We start from the raw sequence: 22561 nt of genomic DNA, 5'->3' as shown, positions 1-22561 counted from the left end.
GAATAGACTGCAGGCTTGGAGTCTCTGCAGGGAGCAGGTGCTGCTTGGCTGGGCTGCAGCAACATCTGTGAGCTGCTCAGTCTCTGCAGGGAAGTTCTCTTGGACTTGCCACTGAAAAGTCAATGAAGGTTTGTGACCTTTCTCAGTTGTCTTACTCTTGCAAGGCACAAGAATAGCGAAACACTTTTAAAAATGGTGATGCAAGGTCAATTTTGCACAGTGCACGTTAGCTGTTTATGGAACAAGTAGCTTTTCAGCATTTTTATTGCATTATGATCTCTTTTTTTGTGTATAAATTACATGCAACTTGAGACAATTAATGTCACATTTCTAACACGTCAAAATTAGGCAGTTACTAATTTTAAAGTGATCATCCCGTTTTCAAGGTAATTTGCAATTAGTTTGAATTGCATCAAATTAGTAAGATTAATAAAAGTCCAGCAATGCTATATTTAAGCAACATTTTCTTCTAAGATTTTTGAAACTGAATTTTAAAAGCCCAGACTGGCAGTTAATTTATAAATTTAAATTAGAATGATTTGAGAAGAGGAAGAAATGAAGGCTTCTGGAGACTCGTATCCCTGAAATTTCACTGTAATTCTGTCTTTCAATATGCTGTTGTGGTTTAACCCCAGCTGGCAGCTAAGCACCACGTGGCTGCTCACTCACTCCTCTTACCAGGCTGTGGGTAGAAAATCAGAAGGGTAACGGTGAGGAAACTTGTGGGTTGAGATACGTACAGTTTAATGATGATGGTGACAATAATACTATAGAAAATCAATATTTGAGAGAGAAATCAAGCCCGAGAAGAAAGGCTGCAATGGAGGCATTGCCCAGCAGCAGCTGAGCCCTGCCCAGGCAGTCCCCAGGCGGCTGTGCCCAGCCCGGCTCCCCCAGCCTGGCTGCTGCCCCTGAGGCCCTTGGGGACATCGTCCCCGGGGTCAGCAGGGCCCTGTCCCGGCTTGTCTCTGCCCAAATTCTGCAGCCCACGGTACCCAGGGCTGGGTGGGATGGGGAGCACAAAAGGCCTTGACTCTGCACTCAGCAGGGACTAAGACATCCTGGAGTTACCAGCTCTGTTTACAGCACAAATCCAAAGTATCAGCCTATACGGTGAAGAAAATTAGTTCTGTCCCAGCCAAAACTAACTTAAGTTAGTTAAATGCTAACTTAATACTTCAAGAAATTTTGTTTACTGGTGGGAAGAGAATATTTCTCACAACTCATGAGTTCAGTGACTTTCAAGTGAACTTGTAAGTAGTATTAACTTTTCCAGAAATTACTTCATGAGGTTTTTTTGCTTTAATATTTGCAGAGCTTGAGACTGGCTTTGTTGAATTCAATATGAAAACCTAATGTTTCAAAATGACCAGAAAATAGAAAAAAATGCAATTGTTCATACTTATTTTTCCCCTTATGCTCTCTCTTGGAAAGCATAAGAAAAGATGATAGTAATGAGCCTGATCTCTAACAAACTGTCAGTTAAAAGCTTTTGCCAACTGAACGGAGCTATGTGAAACAAATTTTTAAAAGCATAATAATGCTGTCAGGCGTCCAGAATTTCTTGCTAGAAAACAGTTGTAGAAGGGCACAGTGTATCCCATCTTCTTTTCCTAGCAGAGTTTTCAAAGCAGGTGTTTTGTTAGTCCAGCTCTAACTCCAAAAACTTCTCATTAGAACTTTCTAAACTGATGAGTAAACATTTTGGTGCAGTCTCCTGCCTTCATAAGGGATTTATTTATGTTAGTACTGGAGGTAATAAGTACCTGTGTGTTGAGGATAAATGTTTTCATTTTCTTCAGTAGCAGGTTAATCTTTGTTGCCTCCTCTACTAATGGAATACTGCAGTATTCTTCTGTGCTATTTTATGGGTGTATTAGGATCTCATAACTTCCATAGTCTACTAAACAAGGAAATGAAATGTTTGGAAAACTGCCAGCATAATGCTTTTCAATACCATTTTGGGTGTGTTGACCAGAATTAGGTGCAGTTTGTATGTTTTTAGTCATTCCATAGCTATTCAAGGGGATGTCCTGCATCTTAATGCAAGAGAAATCCCACCAGATGAGCTTCAGGTTCTAATTAGGTTTTGTGCACTTCATTGTTTGTTGCTGTAGTCGTGCCTCATGATCACCGTAGTTCTTAAGGAAGCTGGTTGTACTTGTGGCTCCTATTGAAAACCCACTCTTCATTCATGGAAACAGCTTTGCACAGTGCCAGGATACCATTGCTACAGTAACATGAGCATTAAATAGCTGTATTTGCATTGTATTAGTTGGTAATTACATAAGAAACTACTGAAAGAACGTTTTCGAAGTTGCAGAGTTCTAGCACTTGAAATAGAAAGTGAGAAATTATCTTGCCAACCCTGCACTAATAAATTCCTTTTTGATTTGTGGATTGAAATTAAGGCTCTGAGTGCAATACCCAAGGCATGAAACTGGTTGTGAAGAACCAGATTTAGACCCATAAGATTTTGATGTTCTGGTACATGCTGAAGTGCAGCTGCTCTTGCAGCTGAAATTTTTTAACTTCCTAGCAAATGGTATCAGGGGCCTGTGAGACAAAGAGCATACAAGTCATGTGTCTGCAGTTCTCCAGTGACATGTCTAGAGCACAGATAAAGTCTGCAGTAGAGATTGGATTCATCGGTAGTATCAAACATGAAACTGACCTCCCAAGTTGTTGCCATCACGTATCTTCAGCTTCTTAAGACAGTATATGTCCTCTGACTGGTGAGATGAGGGGTCTGTAGACCATCTTCTCCAGAATGTGTGCTCCTATTCCCTATGCTGCAAAAGCCAAGGTCTAGCACAGAAGAGGGATAAAAGTCTGAGGTGGAAAATGAAATCTTACATCTTACCGTGATGGAGAATGGTACTTTGGCCTGGGGAATGTTGGTGTGCTTCGTTTGCACTTCTGCTTGTACCATAAATATAGCACTGTAAGAGCTGTGAAGATCTGATCTGCACTGCTGTGTTGAGGGTTGGTGTATAGACCTTGGGGAGCTTCAGAAGGGACATTGGCAAATTCATTGGAGAGTAGTTTAGTTGTTAAGTAGTTGCTGAAATAGATGTGTTTCTGTTACACTAGTGTGAATTGTGAGTTTCTGCAGAATTTATATGTTGGCCACATCTGGGTGGGTTTTTGTGCAGGTGTTCCAGATAGTTTAACTACCCCTATTAAGTTTCAAATCACTGCTCAACAAACTCAAGCTTTCCAAAGAGAGATTTGCCAATGCATTTTGACCTTAAAATCTACTTTTCTGTAGCTTTATTTTAAGAAATATCTAAGCACCTATAGTGGAAACCTTAGAATTCTAGGCAGGTGGAACTATTAGTGGTAGAATGTACATGACAAAGCTGTAGTCAGTGCCTAATTTTAGCAAAGTTACAAAATCTTGAAAATATGTTGCTGGGAAATACTAGCCAATCTTGATGATAGTACTGTAAGCTCCCATATAATGCCCCAGGTATTTGTGGAAATAATACGAAGAAACAACTTCTTTGAAATAGGTTGGAGCAGTAGTTTGGTACAAGTTCTTAGTAATAGGTTGGGGTTTCTAAATTTTTATTTGTAAGTTTAAAGGATGTGATGGCTGTTGAAGGTAGCAGAGGTTCCATTAGTTTGTTTTGCTATCAGTAGCACAAACAGCAGGGTAGAAATTAGTGTAGCCAACCCCACTGCCTGCACACAGAAAAATAAATTTCTAAAAATAAAATTCTAATTAATAAAAAAAATGTGTTATGAAAATGAGTTCTCATTTGTACCTGTTCCCCAGTTACTACAAAGCCTGGTTCAAACCTGTGAAAAATGTTTGTGGCGCCATTCATGATCACTGAAGTGGTAACAAGAAATCTGTGAGTGTTTAGAAATCCTCATGGTAGTAGTTCTGGCTGGTTTTACTTCTGGTTTTTTTATCCTGTAGCTAAAACTTTTGTTCACAGTTTAGCAAATTTCCTATATTGAAAGCTGTTTTGCGAACAAGCAATTATTTTTGGTTTAAATAAGGCAAGGAACTCCATGGCCCATGATTTAAGAGATTTTGTTTTCCTGGAATAGATAAGTGGACTTTTTGGCAGGATTTTCTTACTCTTGTTACCTGACAAGATTCATGTATGTATTTTTAGGCAATGAATTTTCAGCAGGACTTTGTCTTACACCACAGATTCTCCTGTAGTACTGATTTTAGTATATAAAGGGAGGGATTTCCAGTGTTGGCCCTAGGCATCCAAAGGGAAGGCAATGGGCTGAACCTCTGGCTTTATTGTGGATAAATCAGTATGGAACACGTTCTAAAATCTAATAATTGCTTTGTGATGAGTGAGTTGTAATAACCAAAATACTTTTTTGATTTGTCTAAGTGAAATTCTATTCTAAATTAGGATTACCAGTCCTAATTTAACAAACTTTTACAGTGTAAGAAAACCTGCTTGTGGTTTGTTTTTCAGGTCTTAAAATTAAGGTTTGGGAAGGCGTCCTTACACTTCATCTAGCTGGAGCCTATGTCAAAGACAAGCTTAGAGAGCAGTTATAACATAAAAAAGTGAAGGAATCTTATGAAACTGTGTCAGTAGATCGGTGCAAACTACTAAGAATGGAAAGGAGGAGGAATTTTGTGAAACTAAAAAAATGGGGGTAACAAAACCCCAAAGAACCCCCAGCTATTATGTGGCTTTAGAGTGTCAAATTCAGCAGTAGGTTGAAGAAAGATGACGTAATCGAGTATATGTAGTGTTATGTTTAGTACAGTGTAGAGATCTTTGAAACATTAGAACTGATTGAATTTTTTTTTAATACTGACTCTGTATTCCAATGCATACCACTGTTAGTAAATACACTGCGTCTTTTGTAGACGGTGGACATTCACAAAGAGAAAGTTGCTAGAAGAGAAATTGGTATCTTGACTACAAACAAAAACACCTCAAGAACTCACAAAATCATTGCACCAGCTAACTTGGAGCGACCAGTTCGCTACATCAGGAAACCTATTGATTATACAATTCTAGATGATATTGGACATGGAGTGAAGGTAGGTGATATTGTTAAAACAGCCAAACTGCAAATTCATTGTCTTTGTATATTTTCAAAATAACCTGATGCTTTTCATGGTAATATACCAGTTTCTCCTTGCCTGGACAATGTGTCTATAAACATGAGAGGAGTCCTGTCTGATTTCCAGTTGTGCATTCCCCTTCTCTTGCCCCAGTGTTTCTAAATGTTGCAAACTCACTGAATCTGATTTCTGATTGGGACTATGAGTTTCACCTTTTAAACTGATTCTGAATATCAACTTGTGTGATGGTGCTGTTATTGTTTGGGTCAGTTGCCAGGGATATACGTGGGGACTGAAGGGCCAATGACCGTCACTTTTCTGCCTGAATTAGCACCACAGAGTGTGATCCAGCTGTAATTGCCACGGGTTTACTTTGATTCTCATGCAAAGGAAGGGTTTGCATGAGAAGTGTTCTGGGCTCCCTTTTCTCCTTTCTGCCAGGGTCAGTTATGCACAAACCCAGTGATGTCCTTTGTTAAAGGGAGCCCTCCACAACTTTTTTGCCATAGGAGGTTTTGGGATGGGAATATTACTGCCAAGGTTAAAGCCAGCTGGTTTTCCCTTTCAAGATTAGGAGAAAAGGAGGAATTTCAGGGCAGAGATCAGACTGAGACACAACTGGTGCCTGTTAACTGTGCAGGAGCAGTAATATCATGTGTGAGGTTAGATATGCCTTTTTAAAAGCACATCCTGAATATAAACAGAGTCTTAGCAGGTGTGAGTTCATTGTTAACTTGTGCTGCCAGGAAAACAAGTACGGAAATGAGAACACTGACAGTATTAAAGTTCCAGGAAATGAAAGGTAAATAACACAAAATGATGTTATTTTTACAAGGCAGACTAACAGATCTGTAAACCTGCTAAGTAGCAGTAAGGTAAGATGCTTCTTCCAGTAAACGTATACCAGAATTTCTTTTGCTTGACTTGTAACTGGATTAGGTTATCTCTATTGTCCTATTTGATTTGTCTGCTTGGATGGCCATTTAAATGGCAATAGGTTGTTTAATCTAACTTTTAAAATTCAAATTCTGAGCAGTTTGATTTAAATATCTTTCCCAAGCAGTTTTACTTAAGGTCTTTTCAACATCTTGTTTGTTAATGGAAAGTTTCCTTCCCTCCATTTCTTACCCAAAGAATCAATCTCTGAAGATTTTAAAAAGGACAAACAAAAAAGCCTACTCAACTTTAATAACTACAGTTTTGACCAGGAAAGTATTACCAGTTGTGTGTTAAAATCTGCTCCCAATTTTTAAAATTTATGCAGTTCAGCACATCTCCTTCTGGATACGGATAGAGTGTATTAACCTGTAGGATTGCTGTTGCTAATATTTTAATAATCACTTTTTGTTTTAGGGAGATCATTTTAGAACTCATTAAAGAATAGTTTTTAATTGCTCTGCAGCACAATGTTATTTAGCATTGGCTCTAAATCATTATAATTGGTATCCCACTTACCTCAATGTAGCAGAGTCATACTAAGATGTAATGAATTATGTTCTTCTGAAAGAATGGAGTTCTTCAAATGGATGATGACTCAAGTGTGTTATTTGTTATACTTGTGATAGACTTAAATTATATTTACCATGCACTATGCTTATCTAGAAAACGAAGAACTATTGTGCACTTGTGAAACAATATCAGAGAACTTGAAGTCACGCTATCCTTAAGACTGTAAATGTATTCCAATCAGGTTAATCCTGGGTTTTAGGACAGAAGAAGGAACAGCTTTTGCAGATGGGGGAAGAGGTGGCCACTTGGGCTTATGAACCTGTTTTTATTCTGCTTGAGTAACTACAAATTAGTTTATTAGAGCTCTGGCTGTAGAACAGAGAAAAAAAATTTAAATAGATGGAAACTTTAAATTTGCCTATATATAGCTCTTTATTGTTTGAGCTGTGATGCTTTTCCATTCAAGTGGGCATTCAGAAGGAGTTGTTGAACAAACAGCATTAAAGTTCCAGTTAGCATCAGGATTCCTCAGTCTGCATTCTTTGTCCTTTTTCTGCTGAAGGGCTTCTGCTCCAGTACTTGGACCCAGAATTACCTATTTTCAGGACAGGCAGAATGCTGATACAGCAGACATTCATTGCAACCCCTGAGAAAGATGACAAGCTGGACAGAATAATACTGGAATAAAAGGGAGGATTCTTGGCGGAGAAATTCAGTATGCCATGCTGAGAGAAGTGATAGAGGCCTTTAAGCATCTTATTCCTTCCATTCAGAAATTTGAAGCATAGTGGAAATGATGTTCAGAAGGGTTGCTCTACAGAATGGTTTCTAAATACGTGTGAGAGAAATCAAGTGCCTCTCTATCATTCCAGCAGTCCCTCTTCATCTTTTCTCCCTGCAGCTACAATGCTGCAAAAATCTAAAGAATCTTTTGTGTGAAAGAGACTTGCTTTCAATTTTTTTCAAGTGTTTCCCAAGTTACAAAATCTTCCAACCTATTGTTGCCACCAAAGAGTTCTTTAGTCGAGAGAATGGGAAAAAAATAAGTGCTCCCTTTGGAGAGGTGTGTATTAAAGCATTGTAGTTATCAGGCAGTGCTGCTGAGGTCTGCAGATGGACCTTGCAGTGTCGCTGACCACTGTGGCCAGTACAGGGGGATCTGGTTTCCCAGTGTAGCTGTACGAGGCAGAGATCATATTGGTTAATTGATCACAGAACTTTAAAGTCAAAGACAGGAGATTTTCTAGTAAATCAGATTATGTTTCTTTTTAGTAGAGCAGGGTCTCTTCTAAACTGATGGAACAAATCAGTCACTCTGGATGCTCTGCTACTTATCCAAATATTTAAATAGTTATTTACTTGATTATTTAAATATTTACCTGAATATTTACTGTTCAATGCTGCAGAAAGTTAACAAATTTAATGATACATTTAAATTAATTGAACTAAAACCAGATTATTCAAAGGGAAAGACAAGTAATTTAAAAAGAAATTATTATGGAGAAAGATAGACAATATTGTGCCAGTAAGATGCAGAACTTAGTGTCAAAAAGCTAGCACTTAGGCTTTAAAGTAAGATTTTGCTGTTGGTTAATGTCTTACTTTATACTTTAGGAAGTGTGGATATGTGGTAGTGTCCATAAAGAGTGCTGTACTTCTTGCAAGACGTAATCATTTGCTCTTGATCTTTATTCAAGAGAGATCTCATGACATCAACTTGACTAACAGCATTCTCTAGAAAAGAGCATACATCAGCTTAATATGTTAGAAGCTTCCATTTCAGCTACTTGTAAATGTACTAATGCATGTAAACAATTTAAATGAGCCCAGACTCATTGATAAGGCTAGTCTTTTGACAGCTCAAATAAATTAATCTCTGAAATTAATTCATCTAGATCTCATGATACATTTTGAAAGAAGCTGCCTTTTTGTTAGCACTGTAAGAACTTGAGTAAACAGTGTATGAGCATTTGAATGTTAACTTTAAAGTAATAATTTAAAGGCTTTGTGGTCAATGTATATTAAAAGTTTCAGCTTGAAGGTCTTTTGTTCATGACATTCTGCTTTAACCACTCTCTCTATGATCTACTGATACATTATTTTGTTAATGCTGAATGCTTAACTTTTTTCTTTCTTTTTCCTTTCTCTTCATATCCTGAAGTTCCAACTAACCTTTCAATGCTTTTTTTCCTTACCTCTTTTATTTGCTCCATTTATGCATTAAGTGGTTGCTTAGATTTAAGGTAAGAAACCCCAGGGCTGGATTTCCATTCCTCTTCTGAGATTATTACACACGGGGAGATGATTGACATCAGTGCCACTGATTGTTTAAAACACCCACTCTCCCTTCTGTGTCGCAGAACTTCTGTTGAGTAACTCATTGTGGATAAGCATTTTGTGATGTAAATTGATGTGTATATGAAAGGAAGTTAACACAGTTAATTTTAAAAGCTTGGTGGTAAAATATTAGCTGCCCTCAGCATATGTAGCAGGTCATTTATGAGGGAGGGATGTTGTGCTAGCCTTGTGTAGACAAAAGCACACACGGACTAGATAGCAGCTGAGTATGAGCCTCCCCCTGTGTAATATTCTTTTTATCCTATATACGGTGTAAGTTACGGTTTGATTGGGATTCATGTTTCAGTGTGAGACTGCTCAGATAATGGGCTCCAAAGACATATAACAAATTCAAATCTGTATATTATTTTTTAAAGTTGCAGTATTCTTAATTTTTTCAGAAACTGATAGTAGTGCTTAAATACTCAGAGGCACTCATCTATGGAAACTTCCAGAAATTTTCTAATTGTGTAAAATACTTAATAATTGTTAGACAACAAGATAATGGGATTTATTTAGTTGAATATTAAATGAATAGTGCATCAAAGAACTCAGGCTGAAGTATGTCAAATTCTTTAAATGTTAGTAGTCTTAGTGGCTGCAGGAGCAGCAATAAAAAGCATCAAATCAATTAGACAAGCAGTTAAACTGAGTTACATGATATTATGGTGGAGTTCATAGTACATTAATTAATAGATAGGTGATAGCCTTTATTGAGTATGATGATCTTCTCCTCCTCCTGAAGTCCAGCTGGTTTGGGGAAATAGAGACTGGAAGTTTTTAATTGCAGGTGCCACCATTGTAATGAGAGAACTGTATTTTAGAACATAGAATGCCAATATGTAGAATGGGTATATTAATTAAAGGAGGTTCCAAGTTGATGTGAAATACTTTAAAATATTTTCTGTGCTTGGAGAAAGCTAAAAGAAAATCCTGCAGATTCCTGAGATTGCCTGTAAAACCAGGTATTTCTGTAGATATCTCCATGATGTCCCTCTTGAAATCGGACAGATGGTACTTTTAGTCAGGTATTTAAGTGTATGTAGCATCTCTAACATTGGAAAACTTCTAATTTATGAGTGAATTCTCACATGTAATTTGAAATTTATTTTTACAAAGGTGTGTGAGGTGTACAGTATTTCAACTCACTTAGTGTTTACATGCTTCTAATTTGAGAATGGAAAGATAGGTCTCCTCCCTGATTTTTTACTGTTTACATAAAATGGATACTTCAGATGTTGAATATGTCTTATTCTGTATGCACTTAATGTTGGATGATGGTTTTCTCAGTGTTCTTAAAAAACAATTTGCGAACTCAATTTTCTTCTTGCTCTCTGTGGTTGCAGTTTATAGACAAGTAATGACTATTCTAAGAAAAGTTTTAAAATTGTGTAATTATAGATTATATGTGAACTAACATATCTGTGCATTATCTGCAGTGGCAATAAGTTTCTAGAGCTTTTCGGAATAAACACTTTTTATAGGTTTGGAATAAAAACATTTTTTTGTTATAACACCATTTCTTTATTTACTAGAGTGAACCCAATTAGAAATTTGATTTGAGGAATCAAACATGTCAGTCAACTTCTCATTGGCAAAACATGAGGGTTTAAAAGAGAAAGCAAAAAAGGCAAAAAACAGTGCAGCATCTCTCAGTAGACCTGAGTTATTCTTTGTCTCACTGTAGTCACTGTGCATGAGGCTGAAAGAAGACTGAAGAGCAGTTAGTAACCCCAGTTCTGTGTGAATGGTTATTTTACTTCACTTAAAAGTGATTGGATATGAAGTGTTTATCCTGCATTTTTTTTTGTGACTGCAAAAACCCCTTAGCCTTACCTAACAGCTATAATATCAAATTGACTGACTGTAGCATTGGATTTATGTCTGAGCAACTTAAATTTTAAACAGATTTTGAAGAAAATTTCAGTTACAAGGCAGAGGGAAATCAATTGAAAATGACATTGTTTAAGGCTTTTGTATTCACCAGATTTGGTTCTTCAATTACTTTACATGGGTGGATGTGGTAAAAACAAGTAAGCTCACTTGCTGACGCTTCTACTTGTGGTCATTTGCCAAAACAGGGCTGAAATTTATACATTTCACTTCCATATAAACTGGTTAATGAGCTGACAAGCAAATGGTTTGATGAGACATGCACAGTATGTATTTGAGTGGCTGAGCACAGCCTGGAAAGAAATTTACTTTGTGGTAGCAGATGATGGGCCAAAAATCTATTCATCATCTCTGTAGCATTAACAAGATGAAGCAAGGCTTGAGAAGGGAGGTTTTATTCAGCCTTGGGTTGTTTTTTCCTATAATTGGATATAAAATTGCTCAAGAAGGTCGAGGAACTGTCTGAAGTTTCTGAATATAATCCGTGAAACATCACTGATGGGACAATTTTTCTTACTAAGTTTTGGGCAAAAAAAATTACTCTTTCAACATCCTGAAAGTTCTAGAAAATATGGTGTGAATGTAGAGGACTTAAAAAATTCTAGCTGTGTCCAGCTTTAGAAGTAGCTCCTCCTAAGGTTTGATTGTGTTGAATATCTGGTATTCAGGATTTTGGGGGGAAAATAAAACCAACCAACCAAAAGTAACCAACCCCCCAAAAAGCCCACCTTGCTTGCTTTCTTGCAGGTAAGTGCCTCAGGTCTGTATAAATACAGGACATTGATGCAAATAGTTTTTGCAGTCTCTAGACTAGTTCTCATATCCTACGCAACTATGTATTTTTGCACTTCCTGTTCAGTGAAATTTATTTTTTTCTTGCTTATGAAAATATTCCCAAGAATTAAATTGAATGAATGGCAGAATTTATCAGTTTTAGCCAATTTATTTCAGTACAGATTCCTTGTACAGTGGAGTGCTGAAGAAACTCAGAATGTTAAATGCTGATGAAAATGAAACTATGAAGGAAACTCAGTCATAGGTAGGACCATAAGATGGTGTTTTAATCACTGGAATCTATGAAAAACCAGTGGCCAAAATTAGAAATTGGCCAATTAAGTCTTAATTATTAAAAAAATTCAACTTAAGAAGGTTTTTTTTCTGAGTGCTCTAGTCAGTGCTGTATTGTGTCTTGAAGTCATCAGATGGTACCTTTCTAAAACTGTAGCTCAATAATAGGAAATATTGGATAAAATACTATTGTACCCTCTTGAAATAGAATGGTCCTTAGGGATCCATTTCTTTACAGTTCATTTTACAGCTGTTACTGTGGGGCTGGATCCCAGAGCATTTTCTAGGATGTCTTACTTTTTAATTAGTTCTTGTAGTTTTGTCCTCAGCAAAACTTCCAATTCCAGCTCCAGTGCTAACAAAGTTACAGCTTTGATAGAGATATTTTTCTGTGGTGCATGTGCTTGCTAATTTGTCTATAAAAAGCTTCTGCAAGGTATCCAATATAAAAAAAATAAGATCTCATTAGAATTATTTGGTGTTCCACAACTTCTTATGGTAATATTTTTTTTTCTTTCTTTCTTTTGTGAAAGAAAAAAAAAACATTTGAAAAATCCCTGCATATATTTGGCACAGACCCTGTGTCCTGTTTGTCTTTTTACAGGCTTGTCTTTCTGCTTTTACATCAGTCAGCTGTGGTATTTTCCTGAGCTTTGTGCCCAAGTCATTACTGCCTCTCTTATTTTTTTCCTGTTCTAAACACAGTGGTTGGCTGGTTAACTGTGCAGTTGTGAGGAAAGGCAGAGATAGATACTCCTTTGTCTTTCTGGTAGCAGGCTCTCTTTTGCTATGCATTTCCTTAAAATGATTTGCAAGATTTAAACTAGAAGTCAGCCCCAGCCCTGTGGGGTCCTGCAGTCAAACAGGCCACTGTCAGACAGGGGCATTCCTCTGCCTTCACCGTCTCATTGAATCAGCTGCATCTGGGTTCCAGCTGTGCAGAACCAGGGGAAGTGATATCAGAAACAGAGCAACTTCTGGCAAATACCAGCTTACTCCAGAAAAATGATTTTTTAAACTTCACAGCGAATGCAAATGTGACCTTGAGTTCTGCTGGTTGCTTCAGATTTTAGATGTTTGTAAGAGGGATGTGTGTGGGTGAGGATTTGTGTATGGAAACTGTATTTACAACCATATGTGCAAAATAGAAAAGGCAATACAGTGAAGTTTGGAAGAGAGGGGGCATTAATGGCCTTCCATCCCCTCCAGTAGAAATTATTATAGGAGACAGCTGTATATATTACAGTGTTCTAATCTCAGTTGGTGCAGTTTTAGATTTTTTTAGCATCTTGCATGCTTTTATTTCCAAGGATCTGTCCATTTTAATCAGAACTGTTGAAATAATTGTATATTTTTAATTTCTCTTCTGTGATTATTTGGCAATAATCAAAGGGTAAGTTACTTGCACAGAGTTGTTTAACTTAGAGTAGCTGATTTTAAAGCCATCAGTCCTGTCAGATTTGAAGAGAGCCCTGTAAATTTAAATTACTTGCACTCTGAACATTTCAGTTTCGATGTTGAAAAGTCCTTTCCAAGACCCGGAAACTAAACTTACTGTCAGTGAATTTCCTCATCTTATAGGTTAGTTTTTTTTAAAGGATGGTTTCTTTTTGCCAGGTTCCAGGGATAAAAAGGGATCATCGTTTGTTTGGCCACATTTTCTAAAGCTTTCTTCCTATCCTTTGTCAAGGATCTGTATACTTGCAGTGTTAATGAAAATACTAAGCAGTCACCACTGGAGCTGTGTGTTAGTGAGGCGAGTGTTACCTGCACTTCGGGCTGTACCCGGTGTGATGGTCCAGCATCCTCCACCTCAGCCATCCTGGCTTTTTATAGCTTTAGCCCTGGGCATGTCTAGAAGTTCATTTTTGTTCCTGCAGTCATTGTATATAATATAACAACATGATTTGTATCAAACATGTGGAATTTTATATTAACTGTCAAGTGATAGCAAGTGGTTACATCATCTCCTCAGAAACAATAGTGTAGCCAGTTAAAAGCCCTAAATGGACTATTCAGGAGCACACAGATTGGTCTGTCATCTAAAGACATCCAAACGCAGAGGCTCAGTGGGCTGTTTGAAATACAGCAAGTGACAATTCAGTGAGCATTTGTTAAGGTGGATTTTGTTTGTTTTGGGAGGTTTCTTATGAAGACTCAAATAGGTAGGCGGGTGAAACAGGCATGTTTAATAAAAGAGGAAATACAGGGGGTGCTGCAACTTTAAAAAAAAATTCAGATTTTGCTATTTCTTAAATGTTACGTGTATAGAATAAAATGTATTTCATTTTACACTTCCCCTTTTCCCTTCAAGTAGTTGTAGTTCAGTGCTTACCTCATCCCTCACTTGAATTAACTTTAGATTTCTTGTTGCTTAGAGTTGGCTTAAAGGACTTTAAAATGCCGTGCAAAATAATTTTGTCTTAAATTGGCATTACAGAGTACACTTGCACAACTGAATCCAAACATCTGTTTTGGAATCGGACAAAATAACCCCTTCCAATGCTTGGTTTTTCTTTTCCTCCCTGCAGATTAAAAATGTGATAGCACTGGGATTATTAAGAGCCAGAGAATCAGGTCTCAGTGGATTAGAATACTGAACATATTACTCTGCACTCTAGTCAATATTTATCAATTCACAAATCTAAACATTGCCAAGGTTTTAAGTGAGTTGTTAGAGGATTAAAATTTTGAAGGAGTAATTTGCCTTCAGTGATGTTTGCAAATACTCTGGAGCACCTTGGTCGCTGTTTCATTTTTCTATGGGAGGTGGGGGCGGTAGCCAGGACTTAGTTTTAGAAAGAAGAAACTCTGTGAGATAGAGCATGACAGGAAGAACAAAGAGAGGGATGTAAGTACACTTGTTTAGGTTTGCTGAGTATCTCTGTGCCTAAGCAATAGCTCAGGCAGTCGTAAATTTGAGCTCTTTTGTAAGCAGACCGTGTACTGATTCCTGTAAGGATGTGTGCAGTGAGGGAATTTTGCTTGGCTGGCAGATTACACAGAAGCAAAATGCTCAGTTGTTTACAATTCCTAGATTAATCACTCAGTCGGGAATGCAGATGGGTTTTTGAAAGAAGTTAGGGTAAATTATTTATGTAAAATTTGCTTCATTAGTATTTTAACCTGACAGAGGGGAAGTGGACAACTGCAGTTATATCACATCACTGCTAAATATTTTTCTCCCTGTACATGTATTTATTAACTCCCAGAGATGAAATTGCTACAGATTTAATGGGGGGAAAAACACACCTTTGCTTTTTTTCCTCAAAATAGCTTTCTCTGTATGTTTACATATATGTAACTAATATTTAAAGTAAATATCTTTAAAAGTTTTTATAAGCTGTGAAAACATTAAAACATGAACAGATAATGTTTATAAATTACTTTGACGTATGCATATCTGTATAAATCACATTAGATTGCGGCCTATTAGATAAGCCTTAGTATTTTTAAGCAGTATTCAAAAATATTTTTGCAGATTTACTATTTCAGTAGTGCCAGGTGAAATAACTGCCTTTTTCTCAAAAGATGACTGGGAGGTTGAGCCAAGTTAGTTACAGTGTTTGTATTCTCAGAGATTTAATGTTTATGTGATAGCCTGAAGGCAAATTGACTTTTTTGTAAAATTTCTAAAAGCTATGTAATAAAGAGTCCTTTGAGCGCAACTCTTGACTTTTAACAGAGTGGAAATTGCACATGAAACGCATGGCCTCTCGAGTTTTTTTGTTTGTTTAAACCTTCCCCTACTTAGAGTTAATTGCTGAAGGCATCTCAGTGTCTCCCCTGGACCCTGAGCTCAGTGAAGGCCGTTTTTCTCCCCGTTCTTCCATGCAGGTCAGCACCCAGAATATGAAGATGGGTGGGCTGCCTCGCACAACACCACCCACCCAGAAGCCACCAAGTCCACCGATGTCAGGAAAAGGAACTATTGGGTAAGTGCAGTTGAGTGGGTGAACGGAAGGGAAAAGAGGGAAGATTCTTTCTTCTTCTGTAGTGGGAGAGGTTTCGTGGCTTTATTTTAAGCATTCACAAAGGCCAAGAGGTGTTATATCTGCATCCCCTTAATACTGGTCATGTCTTTGTATTGTTAGTGTGCTACTGCCAGAAGACAGGGAGCATCATCAGCCGTTCCCAACAGGAATTTTGCTCAGTGCAGAACACTTAGTTACATACTTTAGAGTAAAGTGTCATTAGCTGTGACTTTCACAGGTGGTGCTAAACAACTGAAAAATGAGTATGTTCGTTAATTATTTTTGCTGTGCTTGATGAATGTACTTTCCTGCAAAGTTTATGAACCTGATTTTGACCTTAGAAAATGTGTTATAAGTGGGATGAATGCTGCTTGCTGGTGTGTGATTATGTATGTATATACAGAACAAGATGCTTTATTTTAATGCAAGATAATGGCTTACCTTTTAAACAAGAATGGGATTTGCAGCACAGCTTTTACTGATGGGAAGACTGAAGTACCTGGAGAATATCCTTAATTGTTTTTTTCCCCTCATCCTACAAAATAAGTAGTGCCAAGTTACAGAAGCAGCCCGTTTTTAAGCTCCCGTCAGCGATCGGTGTGTAGGTGTCTCAGCGCGCGCGGAGTTGTGTGTGCGTTGCGCTGACTGTGCTGTGGGTGACTTTGCCGTGCAGGCGGCACTCTCCGTACCGCACGCTGGAGCCCGTGCGGCCCCCGGTGGTGCCCAACGATTACGTGCCGAGCCCGACGCGCACCATGGCCCCGGCCCAGCAGAGCCCCGTGAGAACGGCCTCGGTCAACCAGCGCAACCGCACCTACAGGTACCGCCCGGGAACCCGCCCCTCCCTCTGCTGGGGACCCGCGGTCATCCTGGGCACTGGGAGTCCCGTTGGCCTGAGGACAGTGACCGCTAATGAAACCAAAACAGGGAGTCCTGTTGACCTTATTCACTTCATCCCCTGTTCACCTCAGTTTTAGAGCTGTCACTTAGAGTACAGAATGAATTACTAAGATTGTGACTTCTTTCAAGGAGATAGATGATGATGCTATTTTACTAAAGGGTTACCAAGCTGAGGGAAGGCTTTGTACAGAACTTGCTTTCTACAATGTTGAAAGGCTGCTTAGATGCTTATGCTTGACATTTTTGAACAATCTTCAATGTTTATAGATTGAAGAGCTGAAATTGTAGCCTAGTGTTTTGAGGATTTTGATAATTTCAGACATAGAGTAAAGCTAAACTGCCTTACCAGAGGCTCTGCAGAAGACTAGCTTTTTCTCTAGGACAGTTAGTTTCATGATGTGATATCTCTAAATACTTTCCTTGAAATCTTTACTTTTTAAACAAAGTGAGTACTTGAGGATGGCTAAAAAAGTGGACTTAAAAGATGAGAAATCTGAATTTTACTACCTTACAACTTTTAGGCTTTAGTAGTCTCATATGAAAGCATATGAATCACAGTCTAAGCACTCTATAAGTTTTTAAGTTATAGGAAAAGGGTCTGTATTTGCTCTGTAGGGGCTTAACAACCCTGGAATCATGTGCTTTGAACAAGGTTCTGGAAACATTTCATTTTTGGGCAAAGTTCACTAAGGGTAACTTACTAAAAAAAACCCCCTCTTTTGTTGTAGTCGAAGTGGAGAATTTCAGGAAAGCCCAGCTCTATATAGGTTTATATCATCCTTGTTTCTTTTATCTTGTTCCCTGTTACTTCTCTGATTTCATAAGATGCTCTGTGAGGGATCTTATGTTTCAGCATGAGCAGCAGCATATTCATACCCTGGTTACTTTGGTTTCTTACAGCAGCAGTGGCAGTAGTGGAGGAAGCCACCCAAGCAGTCGGAGCAGCAGTCGAGAGAACAGTGGAAGTGGAAGTGTAGGTGTTCCCATTGCTGTTCCCACACCATCTCCTCCTAGTGTCTATCCAGGTAAACGGAAACTTCTTTCTCCTCTTTCTGCCTCACTGTTAACCTTGAGCATTTGCAGTTTCCTAAACTCCAGGGGGGAAGCCCAGAGTTCATTGCTATTGATAATACGAGTTTGAATCAAGTAGTATCTTCTCTCAGTGTCTGATGTGCTGTAATGTTCCTTTTATGTATTAATTTGTTTATCAGAATTTTTTGCCTGGCTGCCTGCATGTGACAAGGTAGGACACAGCACCTTTTTCAGTGGGCTGAGGGACACTTCTCCCTTGTCCCTTTAAGCAAATAAGTGTTTTTTCATTGGCTGTTTATGCAGATACATAGAAGCATGTTTTTAGAGAATTTGAATGAGAGGCAGGCACAGTAAATCTTGAGTAAATCAATGCAAGTCTGAATTGTCACAGAGATACTTGCTCAATGCAATGGCCTCAGACTTTGCAGAATTAGGAAGTGTTTTAGTACTTCTTTTTCCTTTGCTCAGCCTTTTCAGTGAAGAAGAGCCTGTAGTTGGCTTGCAGTAAAATACATGCTTCTGAAACAAAAAGCTAGATTTTTTTTTTTGTTTCCTCCTTGTATTTTCTAATTCATACAAAAGCTGAAGACAGCCATACTAGACATTGGAGCATAAATAAGACAATGCAAAGACATCTTTCAAAAGTAATGGCTTTCACTGAAAAGTTTTGGGTTGTGTTCCCTTCAGACCTGGAAAGAAGTGGATTTGCTTGACCCTCATTTACCATCTACACAGGAATGAGCCTTTCTTTAACAGCTCCATTGTTTTCTCATGTCGTGCATTCTGAAATACTGTGCAGCTAATTAGCTAACACTGAATAGTCAGAGGCTTTCTCTAATCCTTGCTAACATATCTCCTTATTAACTCCACCTCTTCCTCCTCTCTTCACTTAGCCCCTGCTGGCTCAGCTGGCACTTCTCCCCTTCCTGCTACCTCTGCTCCTGCCCCCACTCCTCCTGCTCCTCCTGCCCCTTCCTCTGCTGCCCCAGATGCTGCTGCTGCTGCAGGAGCTCAGCCCCTTGCTGATGGCTTCACCTCTCCAACTCCCCCTGCTGTTTCTTCCACACCCTCTGCAGGTGAGTCTCTGCTCCAGCTGCTGGACAGATGAACCCAGATGTGATCATGATCCAAGGCTTTGCAAAGTTACTTTGGCAGCAGTGATTCATAATTTTTTTAAAAGTTTAATTATAACTAGAAAGCATCTGCTAATACCCAACTATAAGGCCATGGTTACAGTAGACAATTCAAGGTGTGCTGATTTTATGAACAGCAATAATTTAATTTTATAATTTTATGATTCTTACATTTATATAATTCACGAAATCATAACTTTTTTTTTATGTTTGGATACTCATAGAATAATTATGTTTGGTAGGAACCAGCACTGATAGTGCTGGGTCTTTTTGCTCTCTTCCATAAATGCAATTTTAAAAAAGTGCATCTGGTAAAGTATAGTTTATGTAACTGGTTCTTCAATGCTGTCAAATGACAAGTCTCCCTTTAATGAACTGATGAAAAGGGCAGGGTTTTGTGTCCAGTATTAGGTAAATAGTTTTTATTATGCAGACTGTTATTAAAGCATTTTGTTTTCGTATGTGGTACTCAGGGTGTATATTGCAACTTCCTTCTTTTAGTACTGCACTTTTCATTTTCTCATGTGCTGAAGTTGCAGAGTGTCACACTTAGCAGCCATAACGTTGTTCTGTATCACCTTTGGATGAGGAGATTGCAGTGTTAAAATCTCCTTCAGACAGCTAAATTCTTGTGTAGCTACCCGCATGCTTTTCTACTTTACATTATGGTGGAAGCTGCTTACAGGGGTGGGAGTTGGTTTGTGTGCTTATTAGTGTTCATCTCTTAGTAGGAATTGCACCAGGTTCCAGAAGCATTCTTGAAATGTAGTTTAAAGGCCTGTGGCTCATACAAAATTAGAAGATATTTACACTAGAATCCATAACTGTGACCAGAAATTTCTAAAGTATGATGAACTTTGGTCTCAGAAGATGATTCTGATGTCTAAACTGCTTTCATGAAGATGAGCTGTGGCATATGGGGCCTCAATCAGTTTTCCATTTTTGATGCACTGTCAGTATTCCAGTTCTTAAGCCATGTTGTTTCTGTATTTTTATAAGTCAAAAATCAAACAAAGATTAATATTTTAATGACTGTAAATTCACATTCACAGTTTCATAAGAGAAATTTCACATTAGTTACTATTTTTAAGATCTTTTGTTTCCCTGCTTGTATGGATTCTCTGAAATAAAATATTTGAAGAGGCTGCATAGGTCACCACTTATGAAGTCATAGTTTTTGGTCCTTAAAAATATCTTAGTCCTCTCTCCTCCTTTCTCTCCAATCACCACCAATTTCTGCAAGTACATTAAGTAACAGAGAGAGAGAGAGACAAACATATTGGAAAGAAACATCAGGAAAAATGGGACAAAGCCTTTATAAAATGGATTCTTTCTTAGCTGTTTCTTATCTGTAAAAAGTGCATGTTTTTATATGGTATGCTACATTATTGGTACAAAGCAGAGGGACTGTGACTCTGTAGTTCATGCATTTGCTCTTACAAGCAAGTAACAGCTGGCATCTTGTATTTTTATTTACTGACCTAGTATGAAGTTGTGCAAAGCAAGCAAAACATAATGAAGAACAGTGCAGGTTTTTTAAAATTTGTACATCCTTTTGTTCTGTTTCTCTGTTTACTTCTCTCCTCAACCACAGTGACCATCCCTACTCCCCTTGTTTTCTTGCAAACTCTCAAATTTGCTTCTAGGACAAATGGTGGAGACAGAATAGTTTGTGGGGTATAATAACACATATGGGAATAATAAACCCAGCTTACTGTTATATACAGCATCACATCCAGAGAATTTTATTTACATATATATATACAGAGAAGATACCTTGCTTCATTTATTGCTTGCTGGGAGTCACGACCAATGTCTTCTATACAGAGAGTAATGAAAATACAGAGCAAGTTTCTGAGGAGTTGTTTTAATTGACAGCTCCCTTCGAAGAGAGTCTTTTAGTTTGACTTCATTTATTCCATTCTACAAGCAGTTTCTAACATTCCCTTCTCCCCAGATGATTCTCTGAATATCCTCTAAATGGCACTAAGGTAGTACTGTGTTTCTCAGTTACAGACAGTAACAGCTTTGAATCCTGGAAATGCCTGCAGTTATTTTTTGCATGTGTGTTCCTTAATCGTGGAACTGATGTTTTGGGGAGCTTTTTGCAGGCTGAGAAATAACTAAATTCACAAGAAGTTATTGTAATACATTATTTAAAATAGATAACCAGATATTATTTTCTTTCATTTTGAAGATTAGTAGCTTAAACACTTTGTATTTTCTTAGTGGCTTTGGTAGGCAAAGCTTAGTGCTGGCAGTTGGGAGAGTTATGTTTTGCATTGCTCTTGAGACATTCGCTGTCCTTCCTGACTCCTCCTAGGATGCAGATTGTCTTAAAATAAAGAGCAGAAACCTTTCCAAACCTTTGAACTTGAATGCAGGTAGAGAGAAGGCAGGCATCAGTCTTCTCTTTGCTGAAGCATTTCTGTCTCTCCCCTAGGTCACCCCGTTCAGTTCTACAGCATGAACAGGCCTGCAGCTCGGCACACGCCCCCGACCATCGGCGGGTCTTTGCCGTATCGGCGGCCTCCTTCCATCACATCACAGAGCAGCCTTCAGAACCAGATCAACGGGGGCCCCTTCTACAACCAGAACCCAGGTAAGAAACCTCAGTTGCGGTCAACAGTGACCTTCAGCTCCCTGAAATTTTATGTTCTGTCTCCACTGCAGATCTTGCACCTTCAGTATGTTGCTGGTAGCTGTGCCAAAGCTGCATTATGGCAAGCATCTTAAAAAAATGCCGTCTTTGTTGCCAAATAATTTGTCACAGTCCCTATCAGACAGGCTTTAGTCCTTGACTGCACCATGTGTCATGGACCTGCTTTGGTGTGGGATGGGTATTTGATTTTGCACCAGAACGCTGATTCTTCATTAATCAGTCTTTATCGTGTGTGCTTTTTCCTTCTGGGTAATGTACACTTCAAGCAGTTGTGCTTGTTACACAGGGATAAGCATTAGACACCTTGGAGACACCAGTGGTGTTTGGGTGCAAGGGAGCTGTGTCATCTGCTGAGTCCACAAGCCATGTTATTTTATGGGTGATCTGCCTTACAAAGCAAGAGGAGACCTTACCAGGGAGTGAGTGTCTTGTGTGTCAGCCTCTTACCTAAGGAGTCCTCCTTCCTGTGCTTTTGGTGGGGCAGGAGGGTTTTATACAAGACATGGGGAGAATTTATCTTTTGACAAAGCCATAGAAAGATGCAGGGCACACACTGAAGTTTTCTGGTCAGGAAATGCCCTGATACCAGCAAGATTGAATGTTGACTTGCGAGTACTACAGTATGCTGGTGTTTTGTGGTGGTAGGATTTGAAGGGAGTGTGTGCGTTGCTTGGTTACTTTTGGGCTTGGTTTTGTTTGCTTGTTGTTTTTTTTCTAATTGAGCACTGAACTTGGAATTAGGTCAAATGCTGTAATCTGCATTTAAGGGATTTGATCAGGTTTGGCTGTTACTGTTTGTGAGCTACCCTGCAGGGTGAGGATTGTGCTGAGCTTGAGATGGAAATGAATGGTCCTGCTGGGCACAGGGAAATGGAGGAGCTTGTAGGGCTAAATCATAGCCCAGTTGCCTGAAATAGGTTATATTGTCTGAGTATGCTGAAGGCTGAAGGGGGGAACAGGCAAGAAGGAAAGGGTTAATAGCAACAAAAGAAACCTTTCAGGATTACACTAAAGCAATTTTTGCAATAAAGACGATTTTCAGTATATCCAGAGAGTT

The 22561-nt window shown here is 38.5% G+C and overlaps 1 protein-coding gene across 24 annotated transcripts in view; it reads left to right on the top strand.

The window, feature by feature from the left end:
* ABI2 (abl interactor 2) overlaps positions 1 to 22561 on the top strand; it is a 66036-nt gene that overhangs the window by 30282 nt on the left and 13193 nt on the right. For 2 of the 24 annotated variants that reach the window (XM_066322669.1, XM_066322672.1), the window contains exons 3-9: positions 4856 to 5032; positions 8731 to 8748; positions 15641 to 15738; positions 16451 to 16597; positions 17581 to 17702; positions 18603 to 18785; positions 21286 to 21444. In XM_066322669.1, coding sequence (XP_066178766.1) covers positions 4856 to 5032; positions 8731 to 8748; positions 15641 to 15738; positions 16451 to 16597; positions 17581 to 17702; positions 18603 to 18785; positions 21286 to 21444 — 904 coding nt within the window. Of the gene's footprint in view, positions 1 to 4855; positions 5033 to 8730; positions 8749 to 15640; positions 15739 to 16450; positions 16598 to 17577; positions 17703 to 18602; positions 18786 to 21285; positions 21445 to 22561 lie in introns of all 24 variants that reach the window. The other 22 variants (XM_066322668.1, XM_066322671.1, XM_066322682.1 and 19 more) reach the window with 14 other exon arrangements.

The sequence above is a fragment of the Sylvia atricapilla genome, chromosome 7, assembly GCF_009819655.1.
Source record: "Sylvia atricapilla isolate bSylAtr1 chromosome 7, bSylAtr1.pri, whole genome shotgun sequence".
In the NCBI taxonomy this organism is placed as follows: Eukaryota; Metazoa; Chordata; class Aves; order Passeriformes; family Sylviidae; genus Sylvia; species Sylvia atricapilla.
This window is presented reverse-complemented; position numbering and strand designations above follow the sequence as displayed.